The sequence below is a fragment of the Aulostomus chinensis genome, chromosome 1, assembly GCF_037954235.1.
Source record: "Aulostomus chinensis isolate RoL2024-O1b breed Wild chromosome 1, RoL_Achi_v1.0, whole genome shotgun sequence".
Lineage (NCBI taxonomy): Eukaryota > Metazoa > Chordata > Actinopteri > Syngnathiformes > Aulostomidae > Aulostomus > Aulostomus chinensis.
The window spans coordinates 58788806-58805758 of NC_141320.1; the positions used below are offsets into that span (position 1 = coordinate 58788806).

The 16953-nt window shown below is 48.3% G+C and overlaps 3 protein-coding genes and 1 non-coding gene across 5 annotated transcripts; 2 read left to right on the forward strand and 2 right to left on the reverse strand.

Moving 5' to 3' along the window:
• Positions 1-8237: 8237 nt before the first annotated feature.
• On the reverse strand, positions 8238-10693 carry ccdc122 (coiled-coil domain containing 122). The gene is made up of 6 exons (XM_086222977.1): positions 10619-10693; positions 10020-10129; positions 9533-9931; positions 9340-9456; positions 9151-9224; positions 8238-8787 (listed from the first exon to the last, which is right to left on the reverse strand). Exons 1-6 carry the CDS (start codon positions 10644-10646, stop codon positions 8691-8693), a joined length of 825 nt encoding a protein of 274 aa, XP_086079103.1. The 5' UTR covers positions 10647-10693; the 3' UTR covers positions 8238-8690.
• mtrf1 (mitochondrial translational release factor 1) lies at positions 10680-13555 on the forward strand. Of its 2 annotated transcripts, XM_086222789.1 has the most exons (11): positions 10705-10764; positions 10905-10949; positions 11020-11243; positions 11323-11420; positions 11509-11590; positions 12147-12254; positions 12400-12572; positions 12643-12760; positions 12833-12969; positions 13043-13141; positions 13214-13555. In XM_086222789.1, the coding sequence occupies exons 2-11, from the start codon at positions 10921-10923 to the stop codon at positions 13331-13333; spliced, it is 1188 nt and encodes a 395-aa protein (XP_086078915.1). In that variant the 5' UTR covers positions 10705-10764; positions 10905-10920; the 3' UTR covers positions 13334-13555. The 2 variants fall into 2 exon arrangements, with proteins under 2 accessions (XP_086078852.1, XP_086078915.1); XM_086222726.1 differs by having other exon boundaries at positions 10680-11243.
• A 465-nt stretch (positions 13556-14020) lies between these two features.
• On the reverse strand, positions 14021-16500 carry wbp4 (WW domain binding protein 4). The gene is made up of 10 exons (XM_086222917.1): positions 16362-16500; positions 16114-16186; positions 15976-16038; positions 15664-15787; positions 15382-15582; positions 15235-15305; positions 15088-15163; positions 14808-15007; positions 14471-14736; positions 14021-14391 (listed from the first exon to the last, which is right to left on the reverse strand). Coding segments are annotated over exons 1-10 (1278 nt in total). The 5' UTR covers positions 16364-16500; the 3' UTR covers positions 14021-14189.
• A 171-nt stretch (positions 16501-16671) lies between these two features.
• On the forward strand, positions 16672-16743 carry trnae-uuc (transfer RNA glutamic acid (anticodon UUC)). Its single transcript has one exon. It is a non-coding gene; the product is annotated as a tRNA-Glu (tRNA).
• Positions 16744-16953: the final 210 nt, after the last annotated feature.

Here is a 16953-nt window from a genome sequence, read left to right on the forward strand (position 1 = left end):
TGTGTGTGTGTGTGTGTGTGTGTGTGAGGGGGGGGGGGGGGTCCTCAGACGCTACACGGGATTATGGAGCATCACAAACACTTCATGTTTGTACACACAGGAAGGAAACCTGTGAGGGTGGAGGGAGGAAGGGGGGCCGCCTCCAAACTAGAACAGCTATGCACTGTTTACACCTGACTTGTTTGACAAAACTTAAACTATTAAATGGTTTCATCTCAGTTTGGCGCCAGTGAACTCCATTCAACCAAATAACGCCGCGACTTTTACTCCGTTTCCTGGCTTTATTTATTTACTTCCGTAATTTCTCACGTGAGCAGGTGAGGTCAATCGGCTGATCGATCCAACCAATCAGCTGACAGCTGCCGACAAAACTGATGTTTGAGGGGACTTCACCTCCGATGAAACGCCAAATCTCCGCCGACTGGGGAGAGAGGAACCTTTATTCTGACGGGCTTTTGTTTCTTTTGACCTTTTCTGACTGAGACGCGCGTCATCTCAGGTCAGATGTCCCTCCTCCATTTTAATTAATCTTAGAGCTTCAGGTTGTTGTGCTCCTGAAACTAGGTTTGTTTGTTTTTTCCTGTTGTGCTTGTCATGTAAACACACACACACACACACACACACACACTCCACCATCATCATCACACACTTAATCAGCTGTATATTTTTTTTAAATTCAAGTCAGCTGCTGCCACACATCTGAACTGTCATTTACACGCCAAACACACACGAGCAAAACAGTGTGTGTGTGTGTGTGTGTGTGCGTACATTCCGGCTGAATTACAGCCCGGCTCTGCTGGCCTCCTCTAATTGGGCATCCAGCTGATTGAATCTACGTCGCGTCTGTGTTTGGGAGGTGAGAACATATGAGCTCCTTCACCTGTCAGTGACATCATCGGAAGGTCATCTGTACGCTAAAAGGCTATTTTAGTTTAATTAACAACAATCTCACGCCGTGCACATCCCTGGAAGAACTCATCTGATTTCATCGCGAGGTCAAAGGCGTGTTTCCATCCTTCACTACGTCTGTGTCCTCGACCTGAATCCCTCCGCCACCCGCCCGGCGACAGAAACATCAAAACAAAAGACAGACGGAAGCACTGAAAGAGGCATGTAGCCGGTGCCCCACTGGGGTGAGAGAGGGGGATTATGGGGGATTAGGGCCTTCTCTCTTATCCTGCACTTTCCTCCCCTGCAGCACCTTCCCTCGCTCCTGTCAAAACAGGAAAAGTTTCAAAATCTCCGTCCGAATCAGCGGCTGCCGCACTCGCACGACCAAAAACACATTCAGACTGCATCTCATTTGATGGCTGCAGACTAATTCAGATGGTCGTTTGCGTGTGTGTGTGTTTGAATTGAAAGGGTTTTTTTTTTTAATTCCTGTTTTGACCTTTTTTTTTTCGAGTCATGTGGACGTTAAAGACTATATCCCATGCTTTAGAGAGTGAACCAAGGTCAAAGTGAAAAAAAAATGTCAGGAAGAGGTGCCATAAAACTTTCTTCTCACTGCTAAGACGCACTTTATTTGTTTTGGAGGAAATCCTGCTAGACTGTGTGTGTGTGTGTGTGTGTGTGTGTGTGTGTGTGTGTGTGTCTCTCTCTCTCTCTCGTTCGCTTTTCCATGCAAACAGTCTTTCCCAGGGTTGCCAGCTCAGCGGTTCTCCACTGATATTTTTGGGCCGCGTTTGAAGCCTCAAACGCTAACTTTTCATGCTAACGTTGTATTTATTCATGCTACAAGTCTTCCAGCTGTTATACTGTATGAGCTACAGTTAATAGACGCTAGTCCAGACAGTAGTTTGCTGCTGTTCGGGCAGGGAGGAGACACAGACTGTAGTTAATGACACATTTTCAGGAACCAGGGAGAATTAAAGTGCCTCTCATGCTGGTAGGCTAACGTTTCTGTGAGACATTGTTAGAGTAAATATGGTTTATTGGCCCAGACCTGGCAGCCCTGGTCTGTTGTTGTGCTGGCACAGCAGGAGAGACAACCACAGGCCAAACAAGGCTGCGCTCCCTTAAAGAGCTTTCCTCTTAATCAGGTTGTTTATGACACAGCCTCTCCGCTTTGGCAAGGACGCTTGAAGGACGTTCATGGCCCCCGAAATAAAGACCGACCTGAGAAACTGAGCCGCCATGTTGCACCCAGCGTGTGTACAGCCGCCATCCTCCACCACGTCCCCTCAGCTGCGTGTCTGCTCGTTTCACTATGTGCGTGCAAATGTGCACGTGTGCCTGTCACACCGCCAGCGCCCTTCCCTCGACGCCCACATTCACCAGGCAAGGAAGGAGACGTCTCGACCTTGCAACCTCAAAAATAGCCCTGACACCCGCTAGGCGTCACCGATACATCTCACTGGCAGAGACAATCGATGTGACCTGAGAGGAGGATTATTACTGCGTGTGCCAGAAGTCCTACAGAAAAGGAGGACACACCGAAGCCTGAGGCCTTAAATGCGGTTCGACATGTTTGTCAAAATTAAAGCAACCTCAAAATTTGGCTAAAATTACAAGCAGCTTTGATTGATCAAAGACGCGCAGAGGATTAGCATGCTAATGCACAGGTAGCTCTGTCCCCTCTTGTGATGACACGTTGCACCACAAGAGGTGACAGTGAGTCACTGCAGCATCCAGTCTGCCCTCCGTTCGGGATAACATGCCAGGCGCAATTTAACAACTCCGAATTGATCTTCCCTGCAAACATGGCTGTTTTCTTGCTAACAGCATAGCTAAGCTAACTTTAAGTTGAAGCGACCATGTGAGAAGATTAAAGCTGCGATGTGTAGTTTGAGCAGACGCAGCCTCCAGTGAACCCTAACAATACAGGACGTTTTCAGACCTGTTCTTTTTAGGATGAGTGGAGCTCTGCACTGTCGTAGCACAGCTGAAGCAAACAGAGAAATTAGCATCATTTCCCTCCTGATTTTGTTTTTTACATTGATATGGATTATGGCAGAAAATAAGTTGAGGAGAAAAGTTAACGGGACTTAGACATTTTTCATCAGGGAAAATAATCCAAAAAAACCTCTCTGGACATTCATCTATGCTAACTTAGCTCTGGGCTCAAGTTCATTCCTTCGCCCGTTACTGGAACCGTCCATCTGGACCCACGCTTGCTGACAAAATTCCGTGCTAACTTCTAACACCTGGGAGCAGCGTAACAAGCTAGCAGGAAGAGTAGGAAGCCTTCGCTGATGTACATCCAGTTCTCTCACATAGAAACCTGACCTGAGATCAGCTCTGACGGTCATCTGGTTGACATCTGTACCATCTGACACATCTACAAGAACTTGCGAGGCTTCTTGACAGAAACTCACAAATGCTACTTTGTGTTTGCAAGGACGGCGAGGGGGCGTGTTCAGCGGACAGATCATTGAGACACGGCCCAGGTAAACAAACCCCAGGGCGCGTTTGCTCTGATCTTCTTTCCTCTCCTTCAGCTCTGCAACTTTTCTGTGAGGGCTCACACGCACGGTGATTAAGCAAAGATGTATTCTGAACTCTCCTCCGGTACACGGTGTTCGACCACGGACACACGCGCCAGAATCAACGCCCCGTCTGAGGTCACTGAGGAGTTTCCTGTTTGTTTCCTATTTTTGAAGCAGGAAGAGAAGCCTCTCCCTCTTCCATGCAGAGCCCCTCACTCTCATAGCATTATGTTTTATAAGGGGGGGGGGGGGTGTGGTGAGTGTGTGTGTGTGTGTGTGTGTGTGTGTGTGAAGGTAAGATCTGGTCCTGGGGAGTCTGAGAAAGTGCTGCAGAGGCGGTTTTGAGTCATTCACTTGGTGTTTCTATGTAAATTTTGCAAGATGAAATTCAGCAAAGTTGTGATCTAAAAGGGGCGTGGCCTGAGAGCAGGTGGGTAGGAAGGAGAGGTCACTTCACCAGCCCCCTACTCCTGACCTGACACTTTAGATTTATGTTAATTGGCATTAACATTAAGGCGGTGTAATCTTGAGGTTTGTGTGTGTGTGTGTGTGTGTGTGTGTGTGTCTTTTTGCATTTCTCACCTTTACTCAAAAACAAATGCCACTTGAGCGGTGAGGTCTGACCGTACTCTCTCTCTCTTTTTTTTTTTTTGGAATGTTCTTTTATATTCGTCTCTCCTTAAACTCGGTCACGTTTTCAGTTGTGGCTTTCAGGCAGGAGACGGCGACACGAGAAGCCGGTGTCAGCAAAGAGGAAATCGCGTGCAGAGGCAAGAATGGAGAGAGAGAGAGAGAGAGAGAGAGAGAGAGAGAGAGAGAGAGAGAGAGAACGACTGTCGAAGATGAGCAGGTTTGAGGATTCAAGGCAACATGAGAGCAGTAGGGATGATCCGCTTCACAGGAGGCCGATATTCACCAAACCAGGAGCAGGCGAGTCACAGCGCCACCTGCTGGAAACAGGAAGTAAACCTGAAGTAACTACCATCCTTCGTTGGCCCGAATATGAAGGTTTACATGGCGGACAGAGGATAAAAAGAGCCCAGAGTGAGAGTTACTCTGTCATGAGTGCATGTCCTCCGCCCCCCCCCCCTCCTAGTTTTATTTATTCATTGAATCCTCCCATCAAGGCAAACAAAGAGAGCAAGCCAGCCAAAAAACAGAAGAAGAGGGGAACAAATCAGCTGAGGGAGGGGGGAAATGGAACGAAAAAAACAAAACAAATTAAAAAAAAAAGTTCAACTTCCAATAAGAATCGCAGCCCATCGATTGATAGCAGAGAGGCTGAGTGGAGATTTAGGTCAACCTCACTGTGGGCACCCCCCCCCCCCCCCCCCACGAGAAGTACAGGGTGTTCCAGAACAGTCTGTTCATATAGGATACTGACATGTGGACTTGCATGTATTCACACACACACACACACACACACACACACACACACACACACACACACACGTGTCCCTCAGAGTATCTATACAGCACACAGTGTTCTCATTGATCCCTCGCTAGTGGAGCAGGTGCACAGCGTGGGACACACACACACACACACACACACACACTCCTGGTCCAGAGGAAGAAGTTTCATCCGGTTGAGTTTTGGGAACAAAAAAGATTGAATTTCAGCGTTCGTCCCTCCACGTTTCTTTAACTTCGCCTCTCTCGATCAGACGAACGCACGAAGTGTGACAGCACAACGCAGCTGTTAAAGGTCAAAACGCGCACCAAGAGTGGAAAGGAACGATTCACAATTATTTTAACTTTATTTCTTTGAAAGGCGTAAATCAGAAGGTGTAAAGTGAAGAGCAACATCGTGTCGAAGGAAACGACTGAGACTCAAAAATCTCTCCGAACAAAAAGGTTTTTTTCTTCTGCTTTCAGTCGACCGGCGGCGAGTCGAAGCCTCTGAACTTGTAACCGTAGAAATGTGGGAACTGGAAGTTGGTAGGTGTGTGTGTTTGTGTTATTTTGTGTGTGTGTGTGAGCGCGCGCGCAGGTGACGAACGTGAAGGGAAATCTCCCGAAGACGAGCGTTATGAAATACTCCTTTTTCTTCATGCAAATAATTGCAGCCAAATATTTGCAGTCACTCTCTTTTGAACACACACACACACACACACACACACACACACGGGCATGCAAAGGCAAATATTGGCATGTGAACACACGCACACACACACACCTGGCGCGGAGCACTAAGTGGTAAACAAGCAGCCTCCTCACAGGCAGGAGCTGCTGGGTGTCAGTCAGGAGTCTTCTGTCTAAATATGAACTCTTGAGCCCTGAACGTCCCTTGAATTGAGTTTTCAGGCCTGAAAACCGAAACATTTCACGTCAAACTGTATTTTAAATGTTTGCCTGCTGTTTAAATGCCTGTTCTCAGTTTGAAGTTCCCATTTACGTCCCGTCAGATGCCCCCCCCCCCCCCCAAAAAGAGAATTCACGGCGAGAAAACGCCACTCCCTGTGAATTCAGATTCTTGCCGAGTCATCCTGTATTTAGGGGCGTGTTCTACCTCAGCATCCAATCAAAATGCTGTTTCTGATTGGATGATTGATTAGCAGCAACCTCTTGAGGATGTGATGTCACGGTTAAATCGTTTGGCTCCAAAAACATCTGGGAAAAGTCTGGTGGGAAGTTTTCTAGAAGATTCAGGGCCGCCTCCTCGCTTTCATTCATAATTCAACCTGCCACTTTTCTGTCTGCAGTCGCGAGAGAGAGGAAGTGAGGCACTTTTCCTCCTGAAAACCCACTTTTGATGTCACAGAAGACCCCCCCCGCGCGCGCACGTGCGCCGCCGCCTGTCCTACTTTATCATAGGTGGAGTCAAAAGCTTCAGGAGACGCAAGAAAATCCTCTTGGCTTCATCAGCAAAGCAGAATCTTTCTCACAGCACGTCACGTGTATTTGTGGCTCCATGACATTGAAGTGTGTGTGTTTGTGTTGTTCAGGTACAGAAGGGGGCGGAGCTTGGCTCCAGGTGTCTGTTGATTTATATTTGACTTTCCTGCAGGTTAGAAGTTTTAGCCTCCCGCCCACATTCCTGAGGAAAAGTCTTTTAATACACTCTGTGGATGAAGAAGGGAGGTCTAGCATGGAGCAGCGAGTGTGTGTGTGTGTGTGTGTGTTAATTTGCTCACACACACATAAACCACTTAGACCAGGAATCAGGTTCAGACGGGTGAGGAAGCTACAAGCTGCTACCCGAAGGCTCTGAGTCCCAGTTTAACCCTTCAGACACCGGAGCGCCAGACGTGTGACTGACGAGTGTGTTTACACACACCGCAGATCAGCTGACTGAGTGGAGATAAATAAAGCCAGCTGAGGTGAAGCTCCGCCCACTGCCCCCAGCTGCCGGGTGACCGGGGTCAAGAGCTGGGCCACATTTGACTCACTGTAAACTGTAGATTATTTAGGAGCGATCAATCAGGTGTGAGTGACGGGACGTCATCGCGGCGTCTCACCTCTGTGGCCCGCGAGTGGAAAACTTTGGCATAAATGTTTCTTTTGTGCAAAAAAGAAAAAGAAAAATAGGAAAAGTGTCAAAAGATGGCTGTAAATGTCTTTGACGTGAGAGGGGAGGAGGATTTTAGGATCAGAGGAGTCGCTCTCATCCCCTCCGACACACAACCGCGTGGAATGTGACCCGTTCAGGAAGGAGAGCAGGGTTATTGAGTCATTGTCACTCTAACCGGAGCTCAGGTGCACAAGGGTTGAACAGAGAACACACACACACACACACGCGCGCGCGCGCGCTCATCAGGAGTTCTCACGGCTCACATGTGCCATTGTTCATCGTTTGTTTAGATTAGATTTACTGCTGCGTGTCTAAAAACCAGCAGGTGAATTTGTTATCAGCATTGATGTCTCAAACAAGCTGCCCCCCCAACACACACACACACACACACACACACACACACACACACACACACACACACACACTAGAAATCCTTCGCGAGGCTTCGTCTTCTTCTCGTGAAACCTTTAGGGTTTATTTTTAGGGAGCGATGATAAGAGAGCCCGCTGGTGGCATCGCTGCTATTAATACCCCAGGCTGTTTCTGGGAGGATGTTTTGGATTTGTCTCACATGAAAAGTGGAATCTGACGGAGCCGAGCGACGTCAACAGGAAAAGGGCTGGTGGTGTTGGGGTGGGGGTGGGGGGGGGGCGCGGGTCGGACGCGGCAGACGTCCCGGGACCACCGTGGAGGAGGCGAGCCGGCAGAACTGTGGTTGGTGGAGGAAGTGAACACATCTGGAACATCTCCATTCTACACAGGCCTGCTGCGAAAAAAAACGAAAAGTGTATCTGTAATGAAGTCGTTAATTTGTTAGCTAAGTAACAACACACACACACACACACTGCATCTTGCTCCTAATTTTTCTTCTACACACACAGGTGCAGTAAAAACCTTGGGAACTGACGGACATGTTTTCCAAAATTATATTCCAACAATGTTTTTGTTGATCTCCAGAGTTTTTGCACAGGCATTTCTGGCTTCTCTCTCGTGTGTGTGTGTGTGTGTGTGTGTGTGTTTCCTCAGCCATACACGGAAATATTGCAGCATTATCGGTTCTGCTCGAGTCTTAAGGGACATCATGTGACAAACGTATGATTTATGGACAGGTGTTTCTGTTCTGAATCGACAGCCTTCACATGCGGTAATAATATCGTTGTAAAATATCGGTGTATCGGCACCAAAAGAAATCCACCTTCTGGTGCTCCAGAACCTCCGTGACCAGCAGAGCATCTCTCTCTCCCTCTCTGGTCTCCACCAACAGCGGCTCTGCCGTTAATTAGTCAGCAGACGCGGATGAGGAAGCACAGTCGCTCCCTTGTTCGCCGTCACCAGGACTGTCACCTCGCCGCGCATCACGCGTCGCCGCTGAAGCGGAAGCTGGAACAGCGTGTACGAAAACACCGCCGTCATATCGACAGTTGGCGCGGCTTTTGTTCTGGATGTTGGCGACCAGCTGATGAGCGGCAGGTCCGAGATCAGTTGAAACAGAGAACCAGAGAAACACAACGAGGTTCCGTTTACTGAGACAAGACCTGTCAACAAATACAGTTGAGTTACATCTGATATAAACTCATCAACTGACAGTCCCAAGTGTGTGTGTGTGTGCGTGTGTGTGTGTGTGTGTGTGTGAAGTTAAGACATCAACTCAGATGTTTATTGGACACTGCTGCCCCCTGCTGGTCACTTGTAATCACGACTCCAAGCCGCCATCTCACTCAGAAGGCAGAGGAGTGGTGGGTGAACTGTTGTCATGGAAACGCTGCAGTCATCTGGCCGGCGAGTCCAGCCGCTGCTTCAGCTCGGCGATCTTCCCCTCCAAGTAGGAAAACGTCCTCGGACGTCTGCCTGCATGGAGCACACACAACTGATTAGAGGTCAGTTTGTTGCCTTCCACTTCCGCGTTTTTAAAGTGACAACAAAACACGTTCAAGTGGGGAAAATACTGATATCGTTATTAAAGATGATTGAATACAATAGATGAATAAATTAAAGGCTATTCAACGATAATGTGTGGAATTAATCTCAAATATGACCATTAAACTGCTGTGTGTCTATGTGTCAAGTTCGAAACACACGGGATAAATATCACACTCCTGCCTTTATTTCTACTTGTAAAACTTTTTGCTAGCATGTACTTTTGTGTGCTATATAGAGAGTACTGCGAGTACCCTGCAAATAGAAATATTTTCACCTGTGTAGTATTCGTACCTGTGGACAGCCTGGGCCTTGCTCAGCTGGCAGTGCAGGCGCTTGATGATGGCGTCGTAGCGTTTGTTTCCGATCTGAGGGAGCGAGAGCAGCCGTTTAACAGTCATGTTTCTTTTGGTGAATATTTCTAAAACCGATCTGAATGGAAACGAACTCCTGGTTTTCAGAAACCAGCCGCCGCCGCCGTACCTCAATGTGCTTCTTCATCTGCGTGTGTGTCTCAGTCTCTCTCTGCAGCTGCTCTCTCCTCTCGGCAACAGCTCTCCGTGTCGCGGCGACCTCCCCTCTCAGAGCATCCGTCTCTCTCTGTTGACAGACGGCAGGAGGCTGAGCAGATCGGAGGTCAGTGCAGCAAACACAAATCGCTAAGATCATTCCTCACCTTTGCCCTCTGGACTGTGCTCCCACTGGGGTTCTTCAAATCTTCTGTCAGCTCCTCTTTGGTCTGTTTCAGCCTCCTCACCAGCGCTCGTTTCTCCTCCAGCTCTTTAAAGCCCTTCGTCTGGCTCGCCGCACGCCAAACCGCCCGTCTGTGAGCCTCCATCTTCTCTCGATAGGCGGTGAACCTCACAAGTGCCATGCGAGCCTTCTCCTCCTCCTTGCTGATGTGATGCAGGAGCTCCGTGTTGTCCGCCCTGATGGATGCGCAGCGATCTCGCAGGACCCGCGTCCGCTGCTCCAGGAGCGCCACCTCGCCCTCCTGAATCAGGAGCTCTCTGGCTGTCGATGTCAGCTGCTTCTCCGCCTCCTCGCTTTTCTTCTCCACATCTGACAGAGTCTCCTGGAAGAGGCAGTCAGTGTTTACCTCCAGATCATCTACCTCCTGCCACATAATCCATACCGTGAGCCTGAAGCTTATACAGGTGAACCTGAAGGGCGCTGAGGGTCTTCTGCCTCTCTTTCAGGGCCTCCGTCTGGGCGTAGCCATGCTGACTGACGTCCTCCACAGCTTTAGTCAATGACAACTGACCCTCAGGACCTGAAGATTCGATAATATCAACGTTTAAACAGATAAACCTTTACCAGTGTATATAATAGGGCGGCAAATGGTGACAACCGATTCATCCATTGATCCTTTTTATGATAAATTGATTAATCGCTTTATTCATCCCCCTTCATTCCCTGTCATACTTGACAAAAAAAGCAGTTTTTTTTTAAATTATTGTATTACATTAAACCAGCAAATGCTTGATATTTTTCCTTGAAGAAAAAGAATGAAACTATTCATAGATTCGGATGAATTTTGCTTCGCGATAAGCACATTAGCAGCTAGAAAGCACAAAAAGTCACACCACGCTAGCAGCATTTCCAACTATTTGGGTAAAGAGAAGTTTAAAAGTTTATGCTTCTCAAGGTTAATTTTTTTTATCTTTTTGGTACAATTAATTAGTTGCTTCATTTGTTAATTTTATTTACATTTTGTATTAAATTTCCGTAAATAAACATTAACACGTTAATATTGTCTTACCATACAGGCTGTCTTCGAAATTTGACATTTTGGCTTTAGCTAGCTGCTAGCTAACAGAGGGTGGCGATCATCCTGTGAATCCGCCGGTGACGCTGCCGTTTCCAACGAAGAAGAAAAACGACTTCCGGTTCTGCATTCGCTAGGCGGTCAGAGGCATGCTATGAAGATTTGCCCCTCAATTACAGAAACACCCCCTGTCAACACGCTTATAAATGTAGGGACTTGAATAATATTGTCATGTTTTTCCATTCATGGGTCCGTTTGTGTTCTGTTCGTACTCGTGTAGTTAACGGCGGAAAAAGATGGAGGACACTTTTTCCTGGACACACCGGTGAGACACACACTAACATCCCAGGTGTCCGTCACTGGTGTACAGTAACAACCAAACGCCTTTGCCACAGTGACTTAGGGGACTTGTACAAGAACGAGTCCGTTGAGAGGTATCTCCGGACGGTCATGGAGGAGTGCAGGCACGTTAGCGAGAAGCTGGAGCTGATGCACCTTAGCACCTCCGACAGAACCACGCTACTAAGCAGACACGCAGAGCTGCAGACTGTAGCTAACGTGTTCCAGACCCTTGAAGGAGCCCTGAAAGAGCAGGAGGAGGTCCTGTCACTAATACATAGTGAGTATTTAGACATAAATAATAATTTAAAGCGTTAAGATGTTCGCTAGCACTTCCTCCTGGATGAATCCCCCTGTAGGTTCAGCTGGTTCTGAAGATGAAGACAAACAACTAACTCAGCTCCTGATGGAAGAGGAAGCAAAAATCTCTAGCAGAATTTTAGCTTTAAGGAAAGATGTAAGATTCAAAATTAAGTACTTTTTTTTTTTTTAATTGTAACTTGTTTTCCAATCAGGTTTAGAGTGTCTGATCCTTCTCTCTTCAGTTAATCAAAGCTCTGGTGCCCACTGACCCTCTGGACTCCAGTAATGTTCTGCTGGAGGTCGTGTCAGGACGAACAACGGGAGGTACGTGAGATCACACCGGCATTTGGGGACACGACCCCTCCCTCCTGTATGTGCTGAGAACCACAGAGACTGCTAGTTAGCTTAGCACAGTGAATGGTTGTGGATGGGCAGGTTAGCATACCTCCATCCTGCCTTCAAAACTTCCCAAAACGCGCACGTCCTTCACTCTGTCTGTGGTTCAAATAGATTCGGATCTTTGTCTGTTTTGGAGAAGTCCTCCTCTTCCTCTCTTATAAAGACTGGCAGCAACAGTCGTTTATCTAGACGTTTTGCTCGCGGACATTTTGAGGCGTTGCATTAACTCTCCTTAACCAGCCATGCATGTAGTTCCAGCTATCTGACGTCTTTTCGACATAGGTATGCTAATCTGCCCATCGACAACCATTCATTGTGCTAAGCTGACTAGCTGCCTGCTGATGTCTAGCTTCTGAATGCAGCACAGAGGAGAGAAGGAGCTCCACCCTTCCCTCGCCTGGATCTGTGGAGGACAGACATTCAGCGTTTTTCCCTAAAAGTCAGCGTGTTCATTTTAAAGTGTACTTCTCTACTGTTTTAGGTGACATATGTCAACAATTCACCAAAGAAATGTTTCAAATGTACCAGGGTTTTGCCTCCTATAACAACTGGGACTTTGAGACTTTGAACTACTCGGAAGCTGAGTACGGTAAGACGTGTCTAGATTTACCAGAACGTTCATGAACACGGAGCCCAGGGAGACTGACTGCTAGTTAGCTTAGCACAAGGAATGCTAGTGAGTGGGAAATGTTAGCATACCTAAAGTATTTTCAGTAGTGGGCTGTGTTTTCCAGGTGGGTTGCACCACGCGGCTGTCCGAATAGCAGGAGAGAACGTGTACAGATACCTGAAGCATGAGGGAGGAACGCACCGGGTGCAGAGGATCCCAGAGGTGGGTCTCTCCTCCAGGATGCAGCGAATCCACACAGGCACCATGACTGTGATCGTCCTGCCTCAGCCCACCGAGGTCGGCTCCCGCCTCCGCCTGTCTTTATTTGTTCTTTATGGGTTGTGGTTAAGAATTGTTTGGTCCCCAGCTGGAAGTCAGCATCAGCCCGAAGGACCTGCGCGTCGACACGTTCAGAGCTCGAGGTGCTGGCGGTCAGAGCGTCAACACCACGGACAGCGCCGTCCGCATCGTTCATCTCCCCACAGGTACAAACCCCTGAGCTTCTCCTTGAGTTCCACCCTGACGTTCCTGCTTCAGTGTTCTTGGTTCCACTCCAGGCATCACAGCGGAGTGTCAGCAGAGCCGCTCTCAGCTGCAGAACAGAAACACCGCCATGCGCATGCTGAGGGCCCGCCTCCACCAGAGCATGATGGGTAAAGCGAACGAGAAGAGGAAAACGGCACGGAAACAGCAGGTAGCTGAGCTCCTCCTCACACGGGTGTCGCTCCTACTTCTTCCTTCACTCACGCCCGCGTCTCTGACTCCAGGTGGGCATGCGCTCTCAGTCTGACAGGATCCGCACCTACAACTTCAGCCAGGATCGCGTCACCGACCACAGGACCGGCTACGAGGCGCGAGACATTAAGGTTGTCGCTGCATCCCGACGCTATAAAGATTCTCCCAACTCGCTCGTCAACTTAATTCCATTCCATGTTTAGGAGTTCATGAGAGGAGGCGAGGGCCTCGGGCTCCTCGTCTCTGACGTGCTGGAACACTCAGAGAGGGAAGCTGTCCTGGATCTGGCGAAGAGCGGCGGCGGCGGGGGCAGCCTGCCATGACCGACACACGTTCCTCTCCATAGGACCGAAGACACAGTGGACAGACGCGCAACAGTCCAGTTCTGTTACTGCACTAGATCCACAGAAGTACCCTCAAAGGTGTTTCTAGTACTATTCTACTACTACAGAGTACATTTTAGAGGCAGTTTCCGTACAATGCATTACCAAGAGTCACACTGCTGATATTTATTGATGTAATAAAACATAATTTATATGTTCTGACCCTCAGCAGCTCTTAGACCACTCATTATTATATCCTATAAATTCGAAAAACGTCTCCTGACATTTTTTTGGTTGTTTTTGCTAAATGTTGACTACTTTAAGGAATTTGAGTCTCTGGCCTCGATTCGCTACGTCGACGGCCTCCAGGTTCTCTCTCCACTACATCCTAAATACCAGCTTGTTGTTTGTTAGACTTTACCGTTGACGCACATCAGTCTCGTGAAGCTGGGAGGAGGGGGGGGGGGTGCGGCAAAACCACCTATCAGCGTTCTACACTCGTGCTCGCCGCCGGCGCGTCACACCCTTGTCGCGTGTGCGCCAGGGAAGGACTTCTGTTTTGATCTCTTACTCTGTGTTGCTTGAGGAGCTTCATTTATTGTCACGATTTTTTTCTCCTCTTATTGCTGGCGAAAGTGAGGACGCCGAGTTTCTGAACTGTAACAAAGAGACGTTTGCTAGCCGAAGGTGTGGAGCCGAAACCCCAAACAGATGCACTTTTATTATGACGACTGTCGGTAGGAGGTAAAACCAATCGTCCCAACACTTGACTACTATAAAAAAAATAGCATTTGGCTTTTGTGTCTTTGTCCAAAAAAACAAGATATTTCTGCAGCGTCAGACACCAGGGAGACAGTTAGTCCGCTTCCTCTCTCTGTCTGAGGCTCCTGGATTTGCCGTTCTGGGTCTTGCTTTTCTTGAAAGAAGCAGGTCCTCCTTCCACTCCCAGGGAGGTGATGATGCGCTCCTTGAACTTGGGTTTGGGTTCCGGCGGTAGATCGGACGAAGCCGCGGCTGCATCCGCCTCCGTTTGGGGCAACTGCAAATCCACGCCGGCGCTGCAGAGGAGGGAAACAAAGAGGATTCTCTGCTCACTGGACTCTCTTAACGGTTTCTCGCTCAGTTCTGGGTACTTACTAGGGATCCTCCTCCTCCTCCTCCTGGATCCGCTCCCAGGCCCCGTATGGGTTGGCTGCTCGCGGCCTTTTGGTTGGTATCACCACTTTCTTCTCCTCGGGTTCAGTCACTATGGTTCGGACCTCTTTGTCCTCCTCCTCCTCCTTCTCTTTCTCGGGTTCAGTTTGGATGTCTGCTTTCATCTCTTCAGCTTCTCCCTGAGGAGGAGCATCACCCTCTTTTTCCTCTTCCTCCTTTTCTGAAGGTTCATCCTCTATTTTTCTTTTCTGAAAACAGTAAACAAGTGAGCGGAAAAGTCACTGAGGCTTTTCACGCCATCTTGCAGAACGTCTCTCACCCTAAAGCTGATCTTTGGGACTCTGGACTGCTGGCTGGATTGTTCGGCCGTCTGAAGAGCGTCACCGGAGCTCTCCTCCGCCCCCGACGGCTGCTCTGGCGGAGGGCTCGACGCCTCCTCTCGACTCTCCGCCTCCGTGTTTGACCCAGATCCAGACGCCTCATCGCGGGGAAAATCGGCTGGTTTCTCCCAGCTTGATTCTGGAGATGTAGAAGATGCGTCCGGTGATTATCAGACGCCATCGTCAGCGTGAATTATCCTGAAAAGAGAAAACCCCCACCTCCTGTTTCTGTGTTGTAATAATACGTAAAACCTTCAGGACTGATGCCTTCCATCCAAGCACTTCCGGGGGAGCTCTACAGAGAAACAGTCGCGTGAAATAAACACCCCAAGATTTGAGATACACAAGAAAACAAATGTTTCCAACCTCTGTTTGTCCAGGCTGTGCAGAGCTGGAGCTTCCACCCTGGAAACCTTCAGGTTTCTCCCACTGCGATTCTGAAATTAAACACCTGAGATTAAACCGCGTCGTTAAAAGTTAAAAAGATTAAAGTGGCGTTTAGCGTCTCCTCACCTCTAGTCACTGTGTTGTAATAGTATGTGTGTCCATCATCCGTCTTTCCTTCCACCCAAGTCTGCGTTTGTCTTTTCTCCCGGGGCGGCTTGTGCGGTTTCTCCTTTTTCTTCGGCTGCTTTTTGATTTGTTGCGGCTGCACCAGAGGTTGAGGCAGCGTGGTCCTCGTCGTCGGCGTTGGATAGGCTGGCGAGACACCAGCTGACACAAAAAATATGTCAGTGGAGAGAAAAGAAATCCTCCTGAATGGTTATTAAACTAAAAAACAACAACACACGTTACCTGATTCCATACTCATCCTCTTCAGATCTTCCTCGTATGCCTTCAGCGCAGCTTCCTCCATGGCTGCAAACTGTTTGGACATCCGCTCCTCTTGCTTGGCCTTTTCCACGCTCTTCTTTTTGATCTGCGGGCAAAGAGATAGAGGATGGGATGATTGACAGCTGCTGAAAACCAATAAGAAGACGTCTTTCGTGTCCAACAGTCCTGGAGTGGAGCCTATCTCAGCTACCAGCCCCGAGAGCCGTGCCAAAACTGGCGTAGATTATCAGTGCACGAGTACTCAACACGGCGGTAAACAATCAAGAGAAATACCTCGGATATTTTCGCGGCCACATTTTCTTTGTGGTTCTTCCCTCTTTCGTGGAAGTCGATGCTCTGCACACAAAAGCAAACGTGGATGAATTAGCATCGGTCCCCAGCGACTCCTTGCTCATCTCCCGGGTTACTCACAGGCTTGTTGTCCGCGATCCAACACTTGCAGTACTGGCAGAACTTCCTCGGCTGTGACTTCCAGTAGTCAGCCCTGATACACACACACTCACACACACACACACACACACACACACAAAACGAATGAGACCGACGTTAGCTACCATTAGCTTGGATAGTGAAGCAGCTAACTGCCTGGATTCCCGCCGGTGGTTCGGTCAGTCAGCGTCTGTGCGTTTTTAATCACACGAACGTAGCTTCTTACTCACATTTTAAGTCGTCGCGGTTCAAAGCGAAGCCACAGATTCAAAAAAACGACAACAGCAGGACAGCCGCTTCCCACATTTCAGGGATGACAACACCGTCCTTTGATGATGACGTCAGAGGGGCTCGAGCGATGCGTTCAAGAGATGAGCAATGGATTCAGGGACGAATTGGCGGAAGTAGTGTCTCAAAATCGGTCCTCTGTCGATAACCCATTAAATGATTAATCAAGCAAAACCTAAATACACACGAGTGTATAGTCATGTTTTTGTCTATCACGTTTGATATCTGACAGGACTTCTTAAGGAATCAATTTCCCATATGGTCTAGCGGTTAGGATTCCTGGTTTTCACCCAGGCGGCCCGGGTTCGACTCCCGGTATGGGAACATACTTTTTACACACATTTATGTCAATGTGCGTGACGGTAATTTAAATGTCTATTTTAGTGTTATTAACTCTGCCTTACCAGACCTACAGCACTTACAGCTAAATGACTGCTGGAACACAGTGTAATGACTCTCTCGTTCATTCCATTCTATTTCAAACATTTAATATAATACAAATCTATAAAAACCGTGCTTCATTTGTTTTACCTA